The following is a 22,555-nucleotide window of genomic DNA, read 5'->3' as shown; positions in this document are numbered from 1 at the left end:
TAGCATCAGCACCAGGCTGTTTCTGGATAGGGCATCAGCTTCCTGGTGTCTGGCTTAACTTCTCTACCATTCTGGGCTATCACAGGGGACTTCACCTTCCACAAACACATCTCATTGCTTCTCCAGACCAGAACCTTCTGGTGACCCCCAAAGGAACATCTCTGTCCTCTCCTGCTTATCCCAGAAGCAACACAACTTTCTGGACGCCGTCCCCTACTCTTCTGAGCTGCTTTGTGCTGCTCATATTTTGTGTGTGTGTGGGGGGGGGGGGCGGTTCTTTTTCCTGCCATTTCCTGTAACCATGACTGAGTGTCCCAAAGCAGCAAGGAGTGCCTGCCCTCTGCTGGTGAACATTTTGGATGCATCAGACTGGAAGCCAGCACCCCAGTGGAAGGGACATTACTGTCACTCAAAGTCATAAGGAACTCTCATTTACGATGAGGACAAGCCCTTGAAGCATCCTTGCCCAGGTATTTCTGGCCTTGAGAAGATGTGGAGAAGAGCTGCTATGACTGGCAGTGCACAGGAAGAGCTTAGTGCACATGTAAGCAAGGTTTGCGAGGTGCAGCTGAGGCTCTCTCTCAGTGTCTGAGTCTATTGACCCCTGTTTACCAGTCCGTCCTGGGAGTGCCGTGGGCTGAGGGGTCACCCACAGGAGGCCTTTCAGTACTGTTTTCAGTTGGGGGTCTCAACTAAGCCTCCCCGGACAGCCCTTTCCTGTCTAGGTCCAGGCCTCACCCTGAGGGAGATGAGTCGCAGCCGGTAGTCCTCCGTGTGGATGACCTTCTGCACGGTGATCTCCACGCCATCGTGGACTACCTGCTCTTCCGGCCAATATTCCGTGCACTTCTGCAAGGACCAAGATCAGGCTGGGTTACATTCCTGTTGCTCTTGCACATCCCTTCCTGCTCCGCTGGGGCCAGCAGATGGGTGTACAAGGACGGCAGGCTCCGTTATAGAGGTCTGTGTTGAAATCTTGACTTTTATAACCTGTGACCTACTCCTCATTTCTGAGCCTCAGTTTCACCATTTGAAAAATGAAAATGATACCCTTTTATAGGAGTGTGTGTGTGCGTGTGTGTGTGTGTGTGTGTGTGTGTGTGTGTGTGTGTGTGTGTGAAGGTCAGAGTTTAACCTCAAGTGTTGTTCTTCCTGGACAGTCCACTTTGGTTTTCTGGACAGGATCTCTCATGGCCTGGGACTCACCATGTAAGTAGACTGGCTGTCCAGTGAGCCCTCGATCTGCCTGTCTCTTGGCTTCCCGAGCACTGGGGTTACAGCTGCATGCATATACCACAGCTGGACTTATTTACAATGGGATAAAACTCAGGTCCTCAATTGAGCTCTCTAACTTCCCTCTGAAGGATTATTTTTTTTTAAACAATGGAGATTCAATTAATTGAGCCTGCTCATCTTGAGCGTGCGCATCAGTGGCGGACTGGGAAGCAGCAGAAGATCATGGCTGAAGTCACGGTCACTGGGTGATTTCAGTAGCGGGCTCCGGGCCCTGCTCGGCTCCACGTGGTGTTTGCTGATTGTATACCTTAACTCTCCACACCTCTCATTTCCTTATGCTGACCAGTGAGTGCATGCCAGGCTCACAAGATCTTCATAAAGATTAATATGCAAATGAGTTGCTTCACCTGGGGGGGGGGGCACAAAGCAGGAAGCGAGAAGCAATGGCACAGGGCCCTTACCTCGTTCATCTCCTCGATGTTGGTGATCATGACGATGATGGGTGTGCGCTCCTGCCACACCATGCGCCAGAAGTCGGCCACAGTGCTGACGATGGGTCCCTGGGTGGCGATGTACACCTTCTCCTCCCCACTGTAGCCCTGCAGCCACCCAAGTCCAGCCCGTCAGGTCGGGGTTGGAGGCAGCGCTCCCGGGGCCCCATCCCACAGAGGCTTGTAGGAGCCACACTGGCTTGGGGGACAAGTCAGCTCAGGCCTCTCCTTTAGTGGACGGCCCTGGGGATGGAGCTACATACCCGGATGTAGTTGGCGTTGATGTAGGAACTCAGAGGATCTTCAGGGTCTGGTGATGTCAGACGCACTCTGCTGTGAGGATCTGTGGTGGGAGACAGGTGAGGGTGTGAGCTGGGCCCAACCTCTCCGTCCTCCTCCACAGCACCCACATTTCCTCTAGGATCACAGCCAGTATGTGCTGTCACAGGCACTGCAGGAATGTCGTGAAGAGTCACTACCTGATGACCTCCTTTTCCTTATAAAGATGAAAAGAGTTAACAGGGCCTGGTAGGATGGCTCAGAGGGTAAAGATGCTTGCTGTCGAGCGTAACAAATTGAGTTGGGTCCCTGGGACTCATGTGCTGGAGGAGAGAACTGAATCTCACAGGTTGTCCTCACACCTTCACAAGTGTGCCCTGTACACTTACATGCATGTGCATACAAAATAAATAAATAAATACAATATTAGAAAGAGAGTTAAAAGGAGAAACCACAGCCCCTGGGCCGAGAAGCAGCACCCGCCATATAACAGACGTAACTGCCGTGATCCTGAGTTTCCGGCAGATGATGAGAATGGAGAAGAGCCTAAAGCTGCTGGGGTGGTGATGGAGGTGATGGAGGTGATGGAGGTGATGGGAGGTGATGGAGGTGATGGAGGTGATGGGAGGTGATGGAGGTGATGGAGGTGATGGGAGGTGATGGGAGGTGATGGGAGGTGATGGAGGTGATGGAGGTGATGGAGGTGATGGAGGTGATGGAGGTGATGGAGGTGATGGGAGGTGATGGAGGTGATGGAGGTGATGGAGGTGATGGGAGGTGATGGGAGTCTGCCTCTCATTTCCAGCTCTCTGCCAGCCCCTCATCTCTGCCTAGGTCATGACAGGTGATGTGGGCGTGGACAGTTCTTGTAGAGAGTGCATAGAAGTGGTTCAGGGGAGGGGCGGGGGTCAGAGTAGCAGGAGGGGGCTCCTGCGTGGCCAACAGAGAGTGCTCAAACCGGCCGCTCTGCCTGACCTGTCTTGGTTTTGCCTATCCAGGTTAAGGTGCTGGAAGGACAGATGTGGGTGCTGCTGTCCTTTCTGGCCAGATGTGAGAACTTTGCAATCAGAGAGTCACGACTGCAGGTTCATCCAGCTATGTCTGATGCTGTGTTTATGAGAAAAGCCTTCTAGATCAACAAGAGACGGATGATCCCTGCCTCAAAGATAGGATACCCTTGGGTAGGAAGACAAGTGGTGCATGGCCTGAGAGCTCTGGGGCTAGAGGGACAGAGGGGACTGGGACTGGGGCAGGGTGGTCGGGGCACTTTTCAGGGATTGAAGGGCCAGGAGAGGAAACAGCAAGCAGGTGCACAGACCAAGGCTGAGACTGGCGCTGGAGAGGAGCCAGACGCCAGATAGTGTCGCATACCATGCTTAGAGAGGGTGACCTTGACTGTGTTTAAGGAAGAAGGGGGACATGATTAGATTTGTGTTCTGCCTCATTGTGTGAGAGTGAGGCAAGGAGAAAAAGCACAAGTCAGGATGTGACTGGCACAATCCAGTAGGTGTCAAGGTCACAGGCTGTCCTGCCTGGCATCTTTCCCAGGGACATTTATGCCAGTGTACCATATGTAAATGGTGCTCATAAGAACTGGGCAACATGGAAGACTGAACACCCGCAAAGCCATTTGGTAATCAGGAGGGAAGGGAGGGGCTGGAGCTGAGGGAGTCATCTACTTTTTCATTCAGGAAGGACCAGACTGTCTCCCAGTTGCTCGCCGTCCTTTTGGGGCTTGAGGTTCTGTGCTGAATGGGACAGCATTGTGACCCTGAATTTTGGTCTTCAGAGGGTCTGCTGATGTGGTGCTCTCCCTGGGACTGTCTACAGAGCTGTTTCTTTTGCTAGACACCACGCTCTGTGTGCGGAATCCAAATTCTCAGTCCCTGGGATGGAGCTCAGGAAATGTGTGTGATCAGCGGTAGAATAAATCTCAGGGTGTCCCTGATCGCAGAGGCTGCCCCTGCTGGGCCTTCCCTGTTCTTTGTCTCTCCCTTCCCCTGTCTAGTCTAAGGTTCAGGGTCAGCTCTGCCTGGCTGTACAGCATTCTATGTTGAGTGTGGGGGCCTGGAGGTTCAGGGTGTGGTTGGAGGAGGAGGGAGCCTGTTAAGAATTCAGCAGGACCACACAGAGTACGGCTAGCTCCAGTGGCCATTCTAAGGAGCAAAGCAAAGCGCTAGGTTCTGGGGTAGCCAGGCCGCTGCCTGCAGGAAGAACGGGAGCAGCGAGAATAAGTTGAGAAAAGAGGTGAGCAGCCCAAATAAGGCATCCTGGCCTTAAATGGTGCTTTGTTTAAACGTAACTACCTAGAGACTGTGTAACCATAGCAACCACAAGTCGATATTTTAAAAGTTAAAAATAAGTCATGACATCTTACATGCTGTTGGAGATGCTGATGGCAAACTGCTTTTTAAGGGCTCACTACTCCACACACTGGATGGAGTAGGTTTTTGGGGGGAGCTTCACTTCCAACACGCCACCCCCTCCTTCTGAGCTAGCCCCCAGAGGGTCTTGATGCAAATGACCTGACAATGGCATCATGGGATACAACGGGAACAGTAGGTCAGCTGGTCTGACCACCTCCAAAGGAGACAAGCTCTGCTCAGGCCTTCCAGGGGGCATTGCTATGTAGCCTCTCTTGGATACACCCCATGATAGACAGATCACTACAGGATGACAGCACCTCATTCTCTTTGGGAGGTGGCTCTGCTTGTTAGAGGTCCTGACAGTTACATCGTACAGGATATAGGTAATCAGAAGAGCCCGATTCTGGGTTCACCGAAGCCCAGCTTTAAAGCCTTGGTTTTCCAGCTGTGTGGCTATGGGTTAGCCACTTACCTTCTCTGAACCTTTAATGTTTCCTTAAAATATGATGTTCTCCCTCAGATGAGAAAGGCCATGCACATACTTCAGAGCCACCCTTTTTGTAACTGCTTTTGCGGCTGCGCTCCATGCCACTGGCCAGCAAGGGTGACAGTCCAGGGACAGAAGGTGAAGCCGTGCCTGCTCATTCCTTTCCCTTTCCTGGCTGTCCCAGCCTCCATCCTGTCCCCTGGGATGGTCATTCATCATCCCCATGGGTCCTGGACTTGACGATTTCCCGGATGACAGGACCCCGCTTCCCTCTCCACCCCCGGAGCAGCAGGTACTCACTGGGAAGGATGGTTTTGTACCGATTCTTCCGCACCAGCCCTGGGATGTCATACTCTTTTGGATCCACAAAGTTCATGGGGATTTCCTAGAAGAGGAAGACACGGGGCTGTAAGCAACTCCAGGGTGGTCTTCTCAGAAATCCAAATCCAGAGGCCGCTTGCCTCCGACTGCCAGTGCAGGCACTGTCTCGAGTTCACATATTTGTTTGATAAACATTTTCTACCAAGTGAGTTAGCGCACACACCCATTTAGAATAGTTGCTGGCATATGCCAAGGGCATAAAATAAATACCACAGCAATTGTCTATTGAGGGCCAGCCTGGTTTGTGATAGACATTCAATAAAAGGCCAAGGGAAAACAACAAGACAAAAAGTGATCCTGCCAGCCACCGCCTCCTTCCCTGCTCTCTTTGCAGCAGACATCCAGGTAGCTCTGGGGACGTGTTCCTGCCATCTGCCACCCTCTCCTGGGACTTTTGTTTGTGATGTTCACTTTTTGGTAATATTTGCCCACCTTCATCTTCTCCACACATCTATGTGAGGTCACTTCCTTTAAGAACCCTCCCTGGTTGCCCAGTAAAAAGAGAGCCTGCTTCTCCATCCCTGAAGGCCCATTGTTGTCCCTTCAAAGTAGCCCTGTGTCTCATGGGCACCCTGGAGTGTGAAGTCTCTCTGGAGCTGGCCTCCCTCTCTTGTTCCTTTCCCCACTTTCCTTGATACTGGAGACTGAACCTAGAGCCTTGTGCATGCTGGGTAAGTCCCTCACCACTGAGCTAAGATCACAGCTCTGTCTTTCCCCCAATGCTTTTAAACTTTGGAGCAGAGTCTCAGTAAGTTGCTTGCTACCCCCTAAACTCATTATGTAGTTCAGGCAGGCCTCGAACTTGTGATCTTCCTGACTTGGCTTTCTTTTTTCTTGATTTTCCACTCTTAGTCATGCCTCTGTCCTCTCCCAGACCCATCCGGGTCTATGTTCATGGTGTTGTACTTGCTGAGAGTACTAGTTTTAGCCCTGTACCTCCAAACTGGCTCTAACTGGTTCACCCAGCTCTATCCCCTCACTGATGGCCACTGGGATGCCTCCCCAGGGATGTCTCCCTATGCAGTTTCTTTCTAATCTGTCTGTGTAGTCTGACTCACGGTCTCTGGATATACTATACAGTCTTTGCATAATGCAGACAGTGGTACCTTCCTAGGGCTCTTGTGAGAATCAAAAGAAATAATAATAATAATAATAATAATAATAAACCCTCACCACCCACATGTGCAGAACTGCCCATGGAGTGGGTGAGCAGCCTGTGTTCCTTCCTCTTGACCAACATTGATGGTATCTATTGAGCAGGAAGGGACATGGAGGGCTCTTTGCATGGGGAGAGGTGGGACCTGAGAGTGGGAACTGAGGCTGGGTGGTGGAGGAAGGCTTTCTAGAGACCCAGAGGTCGCAATGATTCCAGGAAGGTCCCAGTCCCCTGGCCTGGAAGTGGACAGCTCCTGCTGGTATGGGAGTGGAGCACGAGGCTGGAGAAGAAAGCTGGGGCGCAGCCCTCTCCTGCGGGTGGAGCCTGCGGGGGGGGGGAGCCTGGAGCACTGAGCCCACATGGCACAAGGAGTGAGCTACCTGACTGGTGAGTCTGATGGGAGAGAGGACCTTGGGCCTCAGTTCCTCCCTTCTCACTCCTGGGGTTCCCTTATTAACGATGGGTGCAGACCTATGGGACAAGGACAAAGACACTCCGGTGGCAGTGGCGTTTGCTATTTCTGAGGCCCAGTATCAAAGCATTGACTCACTGCCGAGGCTCCCTTCAGACTTACTTTTGGTGACGTCACAGGCCACACTTTCTTATGCCTGAGCTCTTAAAGGGCTACACACTCCAGGCAGGGGATCAGGGCCATTTTTTATTGGGTCCTTCTAGATCTAACACATGTTGGTTAGAGGTTGGGAAAGAAGTTAGGGCCTAAGCTTTAAACCCAGGAGAGAAAACCGGGGACCCAGGGACGTGGGGAAAAACATCCCTGATAATGGAGGCAGAGCAGGGTGGGAAGACAGGAGAGTGCAGAAACAGAATGTCCGTTTCCTATGGGCTTTGACCCAACTTTGTGTATGCTGCTAGGCACAGGCTCTCCCACTGAACCACACCACCAGGAAGTTGCTGCTTTCTACAGCTTCCAAAGCACGGTCCTTGAAACAGATCCAGAAGTACCGCTGTCTGCCTGCTCTCTGGTATTGTCCCCTTTAACTCCTGCAAGGACCTTGCCAAGCACCACTGTCTGCCTGACGCAAGCTATCATCTCCCTAACTCCTGCCATTTGTCTGACTTTCCTGGTAAGGACATCAGGTCTCAGAGATGACGACTAGGAGATGTTAGTCTGTTCCACGTTTGGGGCCGTACACACAAGCACTGACTGGCCGGGTGGTGTACAAAGGTGGGTGGCCACTTGGAAGGACTCACAAAGAATTCCGCCTGCAGCAAGAAAGGGTCCAGGGCCTTTTCATGCAGCTCCTCTGCCCGGAGGACACGGGAGGCACTGAGCAGGTACTCATGGGCTGATTCTTCTCGTGGGGACACCAGGTAGCCAAAGCCCTCCTCGTTGCAGCCAGGAGTACACATGTCCAGGGTCAAGGAGACATTGGAGCCCCTCCTGCAAGGGTCATAGAAGAGGAGAAGGAGGAAGGTGGTCAGTGGAGAGTAGAGTGGGCTCCAGGAAGAGGAATGTAACAAGAACCTGTCCTAAGGACCATACGTGTCTGCCTACACCATCTGCTCCTTCCCACAGTGGGATGGAGGCCCCTGTTCTAAAAGCTTCACCCTCGTGCTGTCCCTAACAGCCTTCCTCTGGACTCTGCTGAGGAAGGAGGCCCACAGGGGAGATATATACTACGGTGAGACTCAAGCTTAGGAGTGCAGCTTCAGACCTCAATAGCACAGTTCTAGAATGAGGCTGGCATGGGGTCAAGTGCATCTCAGCTAGGAGAGGCCAGCACCCCTCTGCACCCAGGGGAGGAGGGAGCACAAGGGCAGCCAACAGCAGCAAAGATGTCTATACTGGACCAACTCCATCATGCAGTGCCTAAAACATCAGGACGGAAAGGATCCTGGCTACATAGGAAGGGACACTGAGCCTCGGGAGGGCACTAACATGGTCTAGGCTTTCACTATGAGGAAGTGGCTGGGCCAAAGAAGTATTGTCTAGGTCTTCTGAGTCCTCATCAAGTATTTTTTAAATGACATTCTGTGGGTATCTCAAACCAGACACGAGTTAGCTTACTTAGCTCTAAACAGAGGGTGACACTATCTCCCAAAGCATGTTCATGAAATCCTATGGGCCCTCTGGGGAAGTAGGGTTCTCATGCCCAGGAGGTTTTTGGGAAATGCTATCTACTGTCCCTTTGTTACAAGTTACAAGGAACACAGGTAAGTCAAAACTTAAGGAATCTTAAGTTAAAACTGTAAGGAAACTAACTCCGACTTCCTCAAGCCAAGGAGAGTACGGGTGCATATATGTGTACCCTAAACATGCCTGTGTGTACGTGGGAAGGGGCTGTGTTACTATTATTTTTTTTGGGCATTCATCTTGAGGTACCCTGATCAACATGCATTACTGGAAAAGTACAGGTCTATGCATGGCTAAGCTATGAAGATAACCCTGTCCTCTAAACCAGGAGTTAGGCACCTACCCTCTAAAGAGAGCTGAGAGTTGTGATCCCAGCCCCACCCCTCCTCTACCCCTCCCACCTCTCCTGTAGACCCATGGACTTGACAGTCAACGAGGTGGGATCCGTCTCAGGCTTGATGTCCATCACACAGTCAAACACGGGTGTCTCGGGCACCGCGTCCAGGTCCGGGAAGTCATCTTCTACCTTCTCCTCCATCCACTCTGAGTAGGTGAAGGAGGGCTGACGGCTCACTGATTGACGCCTGTCCTCTGGGGGCAGTGGGGCAGGTGGCTCTAGGGGCGCCTTGAGGAGGTGCCACACCTGGTTGGGAGCACACAGCATCATGGACCTGGGACCGTGCTTGCTGCCCTCTGGGTTCATGGGGGTACCCCGTGGGATTGAGCCCTCTGACACTACAAGGTTCGGAGCAACGACATTCTTCTGACTCCTACACGTCAAGTTCTCCCCACCCCCACTCTCTCTGCTCTGTCCCCAGCTTCTTGTGATTTAATCCTTCTGGGTGGAGCCTGGGGTTGTTTCTGCCTCTGCCCTTTCTCTCCGCCATGGCCACGCTCACTTCTAGAAAGGAGCCACCTGCTTTAAGGAGGTGTCCTGGCTAAAGGAGACAAGCGCATCTTTGGGGCCCATTCGGAACCCAGGTCATCCTGCCTGTGGATCAGATGGAGCTGGTGGGAAGTGGGACTTTAGAGAGAGTTGGGGGCGGGGATGGCACCGAGGCTGAGGACAGAGGCACCTTACCAGGGTGGTGACGATGAGCAGGCTCACAGTCAGAGATACTAGCAGCAGACTTGATATCCCCCAGGTCTCAGAACCCAGCCAGGCCTGGGGAACATCAGAAAACTGGTCAGCATACTGAGAGATTGGGGAAGAGCAGCGTTCTTCTCTATGAATCCATCCTGGGTCTGGGTGGGATGACCACAGAAGGCCTTTGGGTTCTTAGAAACATCTCTTGAACTCGGATACCCGAGCCAGGTGTTGCGGGGGAGGGTGGGAATGGGAACCCCAGCTTAACCCACTCCATCCCGCTCGCTGTCCTAGGGGTCCCCCAGAGTTTACTCACCGCAGGTCCCAGATGGTTCAACACTCTGAGCGAGGAGGAGATGAGGTCTGTGGTAGTCTGCAGCCAGGAGCGGCCATAGCCACTGAGCCAGAGCACCCCACAGGCAAGCTGGGGCAGTCAGGGTGCAGACTGAGTGCACAGCTGCCGCCCTCTGCCCCTCTACTGCCCTGAAGAGCTCACCTTCAGCCCCCAGGAAACTCCTGAGCCTCTCAGACTGGGCAGTGGAGGGAAGGGTGGCGCACCCAGAGGAGGCCTCAGGGCTCTTCAGAAAAAAGCTAATCACAGGTAACTGAGACAGCCCTCCCCCCACAGGAGACCCCACAGGTACACACAGAAGGGGGGGTGTCTTCCAGAAAGGCCTCCTTAGGCAGGAAGTCTTCAGAGAGAACTCTGTAGGACACGGGGCTCAGGGACCCAGGATTTTTAGTTAGGCATTAGGGTTGGCAGGATATGAGGAAATTAATTCCTGAGATTGTAGTTCAGAACTCCAGCCTTCCCTTCACTCCAGTCATGAAGACTTGAAGTAACCGAGGTCACCAGAAAGGTCCTCATCCCTCAACCTCCCCAGGCAGCCATCTTTGGGAGAAAGAGAAGGCTATCCCTCAACCCACCCTCTCTCTCCCGGCTTGGTGAGGCCCGTGACATCCTTACCAGGAACTGAGAAGCAGCAAACAGGCACACGCTGCTTCTGACGGCGAGGGAGTGGCTCCCAGCGCCTTGAGGTGGCAGCTTCTGAGCTGGCTCAGAGGGCGGTGAGGGTGGCGGGGGTGGTGGCATCTCTTTCTGCTTGCTGGGGAGTCCTTCAGCCTCGTCCAGTGCCTCCATCTCTACCGGCTGGGGGAGGCCTGCGGAAGGTGGGACAGGAGGGGTTGGTGACTGGGCTCTGTCTGAGCTCAGGGCTCTGTGGACCTATGTAGTCTGGCTCCTTTTGGGGTTGCTGCTGTAGCTTTCCTCTCAGTCAGAGAGGCCCCACTTCCAGCAGTCACCCTCGATTAGCAAAGCAATATTCACCTACCTTCGTCAGAAAGAGCTACGTGTGGGTGGACAAATTATTTCTCTTTTATTTCTGCAGTAAGAGAGTTAAAATGGCAGGGGTTTTCAGAGTTAGTACCGTTGTATTTACGCAGCTTCATTCTTTTCCATTTCTTAAGGAAACAAAAACAAGGACCTCAAACTCAATTAGAAAAGCAAGGGGTGTGTGGGGGGGAATAAAGAATACGGCATAAGCAGGCCATGACCCTGAACAATCCGCCCACTCCTGCTCTCGATTTTTGTCTTTTGTAATATGTGCTCCAAGTGGGGCTGAAAGACTAAAATCCTGGGGTGATTCTGACTGTGCAACTCCTCACCTGAGACCCCCACACTAATCAAATCAGGAAGCAGAAGTCAGAGCAGTATGGAAGGAAATTCTGGAGAGACTAGATAATGGCTGTCTGGCATCTAGTTCCGGTGTGACTGCAATTGGTATAGCCTAGGGTACTTGTTCTTTGAACCTTAGTTTACCCATCTGAGAAATGGAGACTGTATTCAACATTATTAGCCTTTCTTTTTAAGACAATTATTATTATTATTATTATTATTATTATTTAAAGGCTTGTTAATGTAATGTATACGAGTACATGGTCACTGTTTTCAGACACACTAGAAGAAGGCATCAGATCCCATTACAAGATGGTTGTGAGCCACCATGTGGTTGCTAGGAATTGAACTCAGAACCTCTGGAAGAACAGTCAGTGCTCTTAACTGCTGGGCCATGTTGAAGTCCAGCCCTCAACAATGACTATTTTTAATATGTGTAGACGTATGTGTGTGAGTGTGGGCATGTGCACATGAGCTCAGGTACCCAAGGGAGCCAGGGGCGTTGGACTCCCTGGAGCTAGAGTTACAGACGGCTGCGAGCTGCCTGATGTGGGTGCTGGGGACGAAACTTAGGTCCTCTGGGAGAGCAGCAAGTGCTTCGAACCGCAGAGCCATCTCTCCCCACCCTCCAGGCGTTCCTGGCTTAAAGAACTGCATATTAACTGAGAGTATGTGTGCACGGGCTTACTGAAAGGATGTCTCTTGAAGCAGTCTCATTTTTCGGTGCTGCGCTGTAGATGCTCTCAGCTGACCCTCCTTCCTGTCCCCTGCCCACCTCCCCTTAGAAATGCTGGGATTTCAGAGGTATTTTAACATCTTTTTAATTTTTCTATGTGGGTTCTGGGATTGAACGCAGGCTGTTAGATTTGCATACTCATCCTCCTGGCTCCATTTTCTTCCTTTTCTTTTCCTCCCTCCCTCCTCCCTTCCTCCTCCTTCCCTCCCTTCCTCCTCCTTCCCTCCCTCCTCCCTCCTTCTCCCTCCCCTTTCCCTCCCTCCTTCTCTCCCTCCCTCCCTCCTTCCTTCCTTTCTTCCTTCTTTCCTCCCTTTCTTCCTCAGGCTGACCTCAAACTCACTATGTAGCTGAGGATGACCTTGAACTTCTGATCAATGCCCTCCCCCGAGCCCCCTTCCTGTCTCCTGGAATGCTGTGGTTACAGGTTTGTACCACCGTGCTTGGTTTATATGGTGCTGGGGACCACACCCAGGGCCTGGTTGCATGCACAGCAACCAGTTTACTAACTGCTCTACAGCCTTAGTCCACCCTGCTTTTCTTACTGAGTCTCTACACCCTGTCAGGGGCAGCACAGGCTGTCACCAAGTACTCCGAGTGCCTCTGCCTGTGCCTGCAGGGCAGAGGCTCTGCTCTATCCTGATTCCGGAGGTTGTTTTCCATCAAGACTAGTCAAAAGGGAGTTTCACCTCTAACATGCCAGCTTAGATCCGAGCATCCTGATATGGTGTGGGGAACCAGGAACAGCATCCTCACTGAGTTCCAGATGCTGGAAATTTCCATCCAAACTCAGGTTAGCATCCCACCCAAAAGAAAGAGCCTGACAAAGTGGATATGTCCAGCTGGGCAGGACGATTGGGAAATACATGTGGACTTGCATGCGTGCATTTGTTGGCTGACAAGGGAAGCGTGTGAAGCCAACACAGCTGCACATGTGTTCATTCACTCAACGTTACCCAGCCTCTCATCAGACTTAGATGCACAGGGTTATGCAAGAACTTCGGGCCTGGAGATGCCTTGTTAAAATCACAGGCTCCTTGCTGCCAGCTGCAGACTCCGGAAGTTCCTTGGTGCTGTGGTCCAGCTGTAGCTTTGTGGTTCCCAGGTGAGCTGCTGCTGTACCTAATATTTGCCTATTATTATTCCTTCTACCCAGAATATTCCTTCAACACCCTGCTCCCTCCTTTGCCACTGTCTGTGTCACCTAGGAAACCCCTATTCATCTTGTGGTTGACAAATGTCACCGGAACTAGGTTCTGCCCCATTACCCATGCCCTTCCTTTATACTACCGCCCACCACAAGATACCTGGCACGCCTCTGTTCTGAGTGCTGGTAAGCATTAATTCACTCATTATTCACAGCATCCCTAGGAAGTTGCCATCACTCCCCCCCTGGCTTTTCTTTTATGAAGGGGAGATGAAGGGCAGAATGGCTAAGAGCTGTTTTTTTCGCCCCCTCAAAGTGGCCTGTTTGGTCAAGAAGAGATGGTTTCAGTTTGAGGCAGTCACTTGGGACTGTGGATACACTACACTCACTATGGTTGGTAAAATGACATGCAGAACGTCACTGGCTCTCTTCACCCACAAGTCCCCGAGGGCAGAGTGATATCAGTTTGTTGGCGTGTAGGCTTGATACCTATTGACTGGATGAGTGCCTGATGGACAGTCCATATTATTTTACCCCATTCCTTTTGTTTGTTTGCATGTTGGAGACAGGTGGAGTTCTGTCTGGCCTGGAACTTACTATGAAGATCTCTGACCTTGAACTTTGAGATCGGCCTATCTCTCAAGTGTGGGATTAAAGATGTGTGCCACCCTGCCTGGCTCCTCCTTTTCTTCTTTTACTCAATAAGGTGGTAGTGGTGGTGGTGGGGGAGATAATATATAGTTTGCAGAGATGCTATGAAGAGTTTAGATACTATAGATAAGACTTTGTATACTTCCTGACACGCACGTTGCGGGCACCCGATAAGTGGCAGGTCATACTTACTGTTCTTGCTTTGGAACGAGTGATTGCTAGTTCCACGGGAAAACCAGAACAAATGGATGTGCATAGGTGATATGTCAGAGTGCTGGTGGGACCTAAGAAGGAAAGAGGACGGTGGCTCACTGTGGTGACCGGTAAGTTCAGTTTGATTCTTGGTGCAAAAGGAGGAAAAGCTGCTGCTAGAAGCAGGACTGTGTGGGAAGAGTGTCCTCCTCTGTAGGAGAGCGATTTCTCAAGGGCAAGGCCCCCATGCACACATTTGACGGTGGTGTCATGTAGAGAGGGGTGGGAAGGTGCAGGCCAGGACCACTGGCTTCTTAGGCTAGCTCAAGCTGCAGCCCTTGAGTCGTGTCTCTTCCCTGGGCCTTTTCCTATGCATATGTGTGCACAGGAACTTGAACCGGAATCTCTTTCTTACCTGTTTCTAACCCCAGAGGATAACAGCATTAAGCTCACATAGATCAGGACTTTGTTGCTTTCTTTTTAAAAAATGATGGGTTTTCTCTAACGTACACTGTGGCATAGTACTCATTTTGATATTAAAATGTTTTTTTTCCCCTCCCAAAGTTTTGAATCAAATTTGTGCTTCAGGAAGACGGGTGACATTTATCCTGTGGCTTTGCCCTCAGGGTTACATGTGCTCCAGTCTGAGGAGCATGAAACTTGCCTGCCATAAAGTATCACGCAGCCATTATATTATGATTCTGTGGATGAATATTTAATAGCACGGAAAGAAAGTTTGGAAGTTTGGAGTGTGAAAAGGCGAGGTTGCACACAGTGTGATCGTATCAGCCTTAAACTAACTGTAAGAGAAGGTAATGCGCCCAGGAGAAGGCAGAGCAGCCCTGATGAAGAGGGGATGCTGTTGCACACAGGTAGTGTGATGATCTGAGGCACAGTAAGGGTTAACAGCAGTCTTTGTGTACTTATTGAGAAAGGGTGCCAGTGTGTAGCCCTGCTGGCCTAGAACTCTCTATGTAGACTAGGCTGGCCTTGAATTCACTTCCCTCTGCCTCCCAAGTGCTTAGATCAAGGTTGTGTGCTACCATGTCAGTCTTGGGGGGAGGAGAGGGAGAGGAGAGGTAATTTTATTTATATATCCTAAATTCCTATCTATGTATCTATGTATCTATGCATCTATGCATCTATGCATCTATGCATATATGCATCTATGTTCTATGTATCTATGCATCTATATTCTCTGTATCTATGTATCTATGTATCTATATATCTATGTATCTATGTATCTATGTATCTATGCATCTATGCATCTATGCATCTATGCATCTATGTTCTATGTATCTATGCATCTATGTTCTCTGTATCTATGTATCTATGTATCTATCTATGTATCTATGTATGTATCTATTTATGTATGTATGTATCTATCTATATCTATTTATCTATGTATCTATGAATCTATGTATGTATGTATGTATGTATGTATGTATCTATCTATCTGTCTACTTATTTGTATCAAGAAAGACATTCTAAAAAAGGAACAAAGAATTCTGAGTTCAGGTCTTACGAATCTTAGTAAGTACTCTCAAGCTTCAGGCTCTGACACCATCCACACTTAGAAGTGTGGGGGAATACCTTCTACCTTCGCTGTTGTGTCGAGACCGCTGAGGAGTCGACACGAGCAAAGCCCTCCCTCCCAAACTGAAGAAGTTTATGGACAAGAAGTTATCATTGAGATTAAACGGTGGCAGGCATGTACAAAGAATCCTGCGGGGCTTTGATCCCTTCATGATGAGTGTGTGGAGATGGCAGCCAGCGGGCAGCAGGACAATGTCGACATGGTGGTTATCCAAAGAAACAGCATCAGCATGTTGGAAGCCTTGGAAAGAGTCTAACCAGTGTTCAGCGGTGTGTTCACATCACTCCCCCAAAGCCTGTTTGTTTGTGATGTAGAATTAGGTGATATATATCCCCCCCCAAAAAAAAGAAAAAGAAAAAGAAAAGAAAAAATGTGGGATATAGAGAATGGTAGTGCACGTGGCCCTGCATCTAACGTGACAGCCACTCAGAAGGCAGGCCAGCCCCTCTGAGACCCTGTGGCCATTATATTCGCATATAGGAAATGGCAGGCTAACTGTATAGGATGGGACCCTGAATGGAGATCTCAGAGACAAAGGTGGAGGAGACTTTACACATTATTGTCCCTTTGAGACAGAGTCTCATGGGTTACAGGTTGGCTGCAAACTTAGGGTGTGGCTGAGAATGAACTTGAATTTCTAATCCTCCTGCTTCTACCTCTCAAGTGCTGGGGTGATAGTGACATACGTCACTGGCCCTGATTTTATGTGATGATGGGATCAAGCCCCAGTCTTTGTGCGTCAAAGAGAGGCATTCTGTTAGCTGAGCCGTATAGTTTTAGCCCAAGGCTCTGCGTTTAAAGAAAAAGTCTCTGCGGGTTCCGATGAACAAAATGATGAGATTTACCAGGAGCCAGGCAGATGTACATCGTTCAGAGCAGAGTTTATGTAAAGTCATTTTCTGGGGCCAGTTAGATGACTCTGTGTTAAGGTCCTTGCCACACAACTTGGTGACCTGAGTTTGATCCCTGGAACCTACATAAAGGTAGAAGGAGAGAATCAAGTTGATGAAGTTGTCCTCTGATCGCATGTGTCATTCTCTCTCACTCTCTCTCCCCACCCCCTACACTAATGATAATATGAAAATTTAAAAAAAATGGGGACCAAAAAAAAAAAAAAAAAACCCGATGGCTCAGTGGCTAGGAACACTCACTATTCTTTCAGAGGACCAGGGTTCAGCACCTACACGAGGAGGCTCACAACTACCTGTAATTCTAGCTGCAGATCTGATATGTATACTTCTGGACTCTGCACCACATGCATGAATGTTAATATGTATACACACATGCATAAAATAAAACATAAGATCTTTTTACAATTAAAAAATCTGGCCAGAAACGATCAGATTAGCTACACCATCAGACATACACTGTATTGTGCGTATGATCCTGAGACCTCCCATTAAGAAGCCCTGATCTCCATGCGTGGGTAGTGCAGTGGGGATCCCTGAGAAAAAGTCGTTGAAATTGCAGATGTGGAGAACTGCACTGGGACCCCCATCCCCGTCGTTAGCCTCTGCTCATCTGTGTGTGGATCCAGTGCACACTAATTTACATGCCAAGAGCTTGGACCACAAGGGTTTGCTTCCCTGCCATTCAGTAAGGATTTGCTGCATGCCTACTTTGCCAAGAACTGGGCCAGGCCCCGGGAATTTAGTAGCGACCCTGAAGATGTCAGGGCCCTGGCCCATTAGTTCTCTTGGTTCTTGTCCGTCTTCTAGAGATAATGGCACTTCTTATTGTCTTGTGCTCCCTCTCACTCACTATCATTTTCTGGGAAAGGTGACATCACCTCCCTGGGCTGGCTGTGCTGTTTACAAAGTAGTTGCATTGGCCTCTCTATGACAGATGTTATCACTAGGCCCCATTTGTCAGGGAGAGGCAGATGGAGGGTTAGCTTCGGCAGTTCACAGTAAGGCAGTTGCTTTGTGATACATGAACCCACCACTCAGAGGCTGCTTGCTTACAGGCGATTTGATATGAGGCTCTTGACAGGCTTGCCTCGAGTGGGGTGAAAGGGATTTTTCCAGTTGAGGAAACATCGCCTTAGAGAAGTTAAGTACCTTTCCTGAATAAATGCAGACCTGAGATTTGAACCCAGGGCTTCCTGACATTAAGGGAGGGTTTCTTTTTGCCATATGACTTCTTAGGAAAGGGTCATGTGGGAACCTCAAACCCTATCAGCTGTCCTGGGGGAGGGGTGCTGTGCAGCTTTTGCGCATGATATTTGGCAGATGGATCCTAGGATATTGAGTGATGTGGAGGGAGGGGAAGAGTGACTGAGAGGCAGGATCAGTAACCTAGGCCAACACTTCTGAGACCCGGGGTAAACAGTGAAGGCAAAAAGGCCTCAGATGTCATCTGGAGCATGCGAGGACACGCTGATCTCTCCTGTACCCCAGCTCTCAAATCACACCATTCAGTTCTGCAGTTCCGCTGCTCGGGGGCTGGCGCCGTGGAGCCCGAGAACCACAGAGGCTCCCCAGTGACTCATCCGCCTGTTTCCAGCAGCAGCCCACCATAGCTGGAGCTGAAGCCTGGCTCAGCCTGCTCCTGCTGATGTGCGGAGGGAGACTGTCCCATTCAGCTTTCCTCCTTTCTCAGAGTGGCCAGCAGTGACTACCCAGCTAAGGGCGTTCTACTGTTCACAGGAGACCACCTGCCACCTGGGCATGACACTTAGTCCTGATCAGGTTTCCAAAGCCATTGACTATTGATCCAGCCAGGGAGCCTTATTTGGCTCAGCCTGTTAATTTCTCTGAAAAGACCGAGGGGCAACTTGGGGACGTGGCTTGTCTCAGGTCACTAGGTAGCCAAGTGGCAAAGCTCGGGGCTTGTCTGCTACCCCAAACCTTATGAGCCAACACCCTCCACCCCTTTAGGACAGCATTTCCTATAGTCCAAGCTGGCTTTGAACTCCTCACATAGCCAAGGATGATCTTTGACTCCTGATCTTCCCGCACCGCCCCTCCTCCACCCCCCCCCCCCCCCGAAATCTGGGATTACAGATGGGAGCCACCATGCTGAGCTTCTGGGAACAGACTGAGTGGTTACCACAAGTTCATACAGCTCCTAGAGCTTTAGGAGTATTGACTCTCAACCCCTCCTAACACCTTAGGAAATAGAGTCACATGAGTGCATGTGTATGTGTGTGTGTGTGTGTGTGTATGTGTACACTCATGCATGCAAGTGAAAGGCCAGCAGGGGTCTAGGAGCACCAGAAATCCTGGTGAAAAAAAAATTCTAGTTCCTCTCTGCAAAGGCAATGGGCAGTAGACGTAGGTTTTGGGGAGTGTGCACTGGCTCCTGACATCTCTGCTCCATCAGTCCTGCTAGCCAGTGAACACCAAGACCGAGATCCACAAAAGGCACAGCAGGACAACACGTGCCTGTGGAGGGAGGAGTCTATGGTGGGCGGTAAGCTGGTTGACAGTAGGGCCTACGTCTTGTATTTGTGTGAGCGGTGTAGATGCTAGGGGCCAACCTGGGTGCAGTCTATCTTATTTTAGATTTTTTTAAAAAAGATTTATTATATATAAGTACACTGTACCTGTCTTCAGACACCCCAGAAGAGGGCATCGGATCCCATTACAGATGGTTGTGAGCCACCATGTGGTTGCTGGGATTTGAACTCAGGACCTCTGGAAGAGGTATCAGTGCTCTTAACCACTGAGTCATATCTCCAGCCCCTGTCTATCTTATTTTAGAGGCAAGGTGTCACTGATTAGTCTAGATTGGCTGGCCAGTGAGCTCCGTGGACTCCCTTCTCTCTGCTTCCTCCAGGACTGGGGGGTGGTGGGAGATTATAAGCACCAGATGCCATATATATTTAAATTTGTTTTTGTGATTCTAGGGATCCACACTCAGGTCTCCGTACTTACACAACAAGTGTTTTCCAGAGTGAGCCATCTCTCCAGCCCCATCACCCACATCTTATTCATCTCTCTGTTTCCTCAGGCAGGCAGGACGGGGTAGAATAGGAAAACTATTTTCGGCGTGAGAAGATGATTCTGGACCAGAATGCAGGATTCACCATTCTCAGCCCCGTGACTCGGGCGAGGAGTGGAGCCTTGCTGTGGTCGTTTGTGCAGGAGTAAATCTTCCCCAGTCCCTTCACCAATAGGTGGGGGTCTTTGCCCCCATCCCAGGCAGAAGCAAGGCCACATGCAAAGTTGCCAGGCTGGAAATGGAAATCCTACGTGTGCTTGCTGGTTTCTTGTATGAAATTTGGCTACCTGGTGGAAAGAGACTTCGGTGACCTTTTTACAAGCACTGAGGTCACTTACTAAGTCCTCGAATGGCTGCATGACAGAGGTAATGGGACTGTTCTTTTACAGTTCAGGAAAAAGAAAGATGTCCAAAAGAAGACACTTGCCCAAAGCCATCACATGGATGGAAGGGTCAGGACACAGACCCAGGAGGCCTGGTGACAGCATAAGCCTTCTCATTCTGGCTCTGTTACCCTAGATTGCAGCACAGTCAATCACGACGCTCGGTGGGCAGACTTTTCTGATTAGAGAAGACTCTTAAAGTAGGAACTCGGAGGTCAAGGGTACACACTGCTTAGTCTGCTGCGGACACATGGGCTGATTACTGCTCACAGACAGGAGAGTCTGCTCTCTGGAAGGGGGCCTGATGGGAAACTGTGTCTGGAAACTCAAGGGAGGCTGAAGCCAGTCTGGCTTCTGGGCAGGCAGCTTCTTGTAGCAGCTAGAAGCCTAAAGATTCAGAGTGCTACAGATTGAGGCCTAGCTTTGTTGTTTGCTACATGCCTGACCCTGGATAAACACAGTGGCTGAATGACAATCTGAACCTAGTTCTCCTCTAGAAGACAGTTGTACAAACACTATCTCGTATGACTTTTGGGATACTGTGAGGTAAAAACACACAAATGCTCAGTCTGGACCTAGCAGGTCATGAATGCTCTGTAGATGGTAGCCAGAAGTAAGAGATGAGGTGGGCGAGAGGTGGGGCAGGGAGGCGGGCTGAGGTAAGTAAGGACTTCCTGTTTATCTACCAGCTGAGCCTCCAGGAGGACAATGAGGGCCCCACCTGGATGTAGGCTGGGGCTTTGAGACTGCTGGCTGTGAGCTGGGGTCAGTGGGTAGACTCACTGACCTGAACAGGGCCTGAACAGGGTTTAGGGAAACAGCCAGGCTTTGTCTCCGCCAGTTAATTAAATCTAGAATGCTAACACACTTTCAAAACAAAATGCCACTCAAGTACGCTTTGGGCAGGATATAATGGAAGGATTCTGTGTGAAACTACAAACAGCTCTGCAGCTGCTCACAAAGGCCCAGCACTCCACGGAGTGGAGGCTCAGTGGGACTCTGTGGGTGCATTCTCGGTGCCAGCCACCATGCTGAGAAACAAAGGAACAGACATTGGATACCCTGGAGTGATGGGGTACCAGGAACCCTAAGGGCCTGAGATCTAAGCACGAAGACACACGGAAGATCAGAGTTTCTCATTTGACCTTATCATTTCCCAGATGAAGAAATAAAGGTCCAGGGCGTAAGACTGTTTTATTTTTGAGACAGGGTCCCATATAGCCTGAGAATGTCCTTGAACTCATTATGTAGCTGAGGCTAACCTTGAACTCCGGATCCCCAGCCTTTCTCTCCTTAGTGTTGGGATTACGGGTGTGCACTACTGCCCCCTGGTTCTGAGGTTTGTCTCTCAATTCTTTCATGTTGCCCCCTCATTAGTGAGACAGCAAATAGGTTCCACAGGGGGTATCCTGAGAGACGGAGGCCTAAGACTCACAGCAGTGACAGGCCAAGCCCTAGCTTGGAGATCTTCTGCAGTTTCGGCTAAATGACCTCAGAAATCCAAATCCACGGCTGTCTATTGTTTTTATCTTAGGATAAAGGATAAACGGCCTAACCATGGCCAGTAGAAATGGTCTAGCCTGCCCTGGTTCCTTAGGCTTCTGCCTGCAAGGCCTGCCTCCCCGTTGTCTGTTGAGCTGGTCTGAAACCAGAGGGTGTGGTCTCAGACTCAAAGCTCGGAGAAAAATGTATATGTACATAGTCTCTGAGTATTCTAGTTTGCTTTATACTGCTGTGATAAACACTATGACCAAAAGCAACCCAAGGAGAAGAGGGTTTATCTCATCTTACAGTGTATGTCTATTATGGACGGAGGTCAAGACAGGAACCTGGAGGCAGAAGCTGAAGCTGTTTTCACAGGCAGTGCATGGGGGCCTCCTGAAGGGCTGGTTTTGGCTTATTGCTACAGTCTAGGACCACCTGCCTGGGGTGGTACCGCCCACAGTGGGCTGGGTCCTTCCACAACAATCATTGATCAAACAGCTCCACAGATTTACCTACAGAGAATCTGAGGGAGACAGTCTCTCAACAGGAGATTTCCTCTTCTCAGACAACTGACTCCAGCTGTGTCAAGTTGACAAAAAACAAAACAAACACACAAAACCAAAACCAAAACCTGAACCATCTCTGTGAGGGAGGAGTAATTTTTCTCCTCCCATTTTTCTCTCCTGTGTTATTGATGGAGTGATGGAGGAGATGGTGTGTCTGGATGGCCGTTACTGGAGGGGAAGGAAGGCCCAATGGTCAGGCACATAAAGAGAGCATTTGCATTCGTTAGGAGCAAAATACCAAGCCACACATGACACCGTGGCAGAGCTTAGAATCACGTATGATACCAGGTAACAAATTGAGATCCAACACGAAGCAGGAACACTTGACCTAGGATGGAGTTCCTGCCCAAGAAACTCAGTACAAGTTGAAAAGATCCTAAGTAGACATACTTTTATCCCACCCGACCAGCTGAAAAGCAAGCTTAGCAGTCAGGCAGAACCTCCGTGATTTACCCTGCTGAGCTGACAACCGGAAGCATCAGCCAGCGCCCTGTTGGAGGAGCACACTGTGTGTTGCTAATATGGGAGAGGATCGAAATTCGAAGTTCTGTTTCTACTGCTTCACCTTCAAGTCAGAAAAGACTTTAGTTCCCGCCATTGTAA

General features: G+C 50.2%; 1 protein-coding gene and 1 pseudogene across 2 annotated transcripts in view; one reads left to right on the top strand and one right to left on the bottom strand.

Moving 5' to 3' along the window:
* Nucleotides 1–22,555, bottom strand: part of Ptpn5 (protein tyrosine phosphatase non-receptor type 5) — a 39,262-nt gene that overhangs the window by 2,453 nt on the left and 14,254 nt on the right. The window contains exons 3-11 of one of the 2 annotated variants that reach the window (XM_052178670.1): nt 10,546–10,739; nt 9,895–10,002; nt 9,573–9,656; nt 8,893–9,134; nt 7,609–7,798; nt 5,160–5,244; nt 1,991–2,070; nt 1,698–1,835; nt 739–849 (exon numbers count right to left, since the gene is read on the bottom strand). In XM_052178670.1, the coding sequence (XP_052034630.1) occupies nt 739–849; nt 1,698–1,835; nt 1,991–2,070; nt 5,160–5,244; nt 7,609–7,798; nt 8,893–9,134; nt 9,573–9,656; nt 9,895–10,002; nt 10,546–10,739 (1,232 nt within the window). Of the gene's footprint in view, nt 1–738; nt 850–1,697; nt 1,836–1,990; nt 2,071–5,159; nt 5,245–7,608; nt 7,799–8,892; nt 9,135–9,572; nt 9,675–9,894; nt 10,003–10,545; nt 10,740–22,555 lie in introns of both variants that reach the window. The other variant, XM_052178678.1, reaches the window with a different exon arrangement.
* LOC127682308 (small nuclear ribonucleoprotein G-like) lies at nt 15,621–15,829 on the top strand (annotated as a pseudogene).

This window comes from Apodemus sylvaticus, chromosome 1 (genome assembly GCF_947179515.1).
Source record: "Apodemus sylvaticus chromosome 1, mApoSyl1.1, whole genome shotgun sequence".
NCBI classification, from domain to species: domain Eukaryota; kingdom Metazoa; phylum Chordata; class Mammalia; order Rodentia; family Muridae; genus Apodemus; species Apodemus sylvaticus.
Note: the sequence above shows the minus strand (reverse complement) of the source record. Positions and strands in the feature narration are given on the sequence as shown.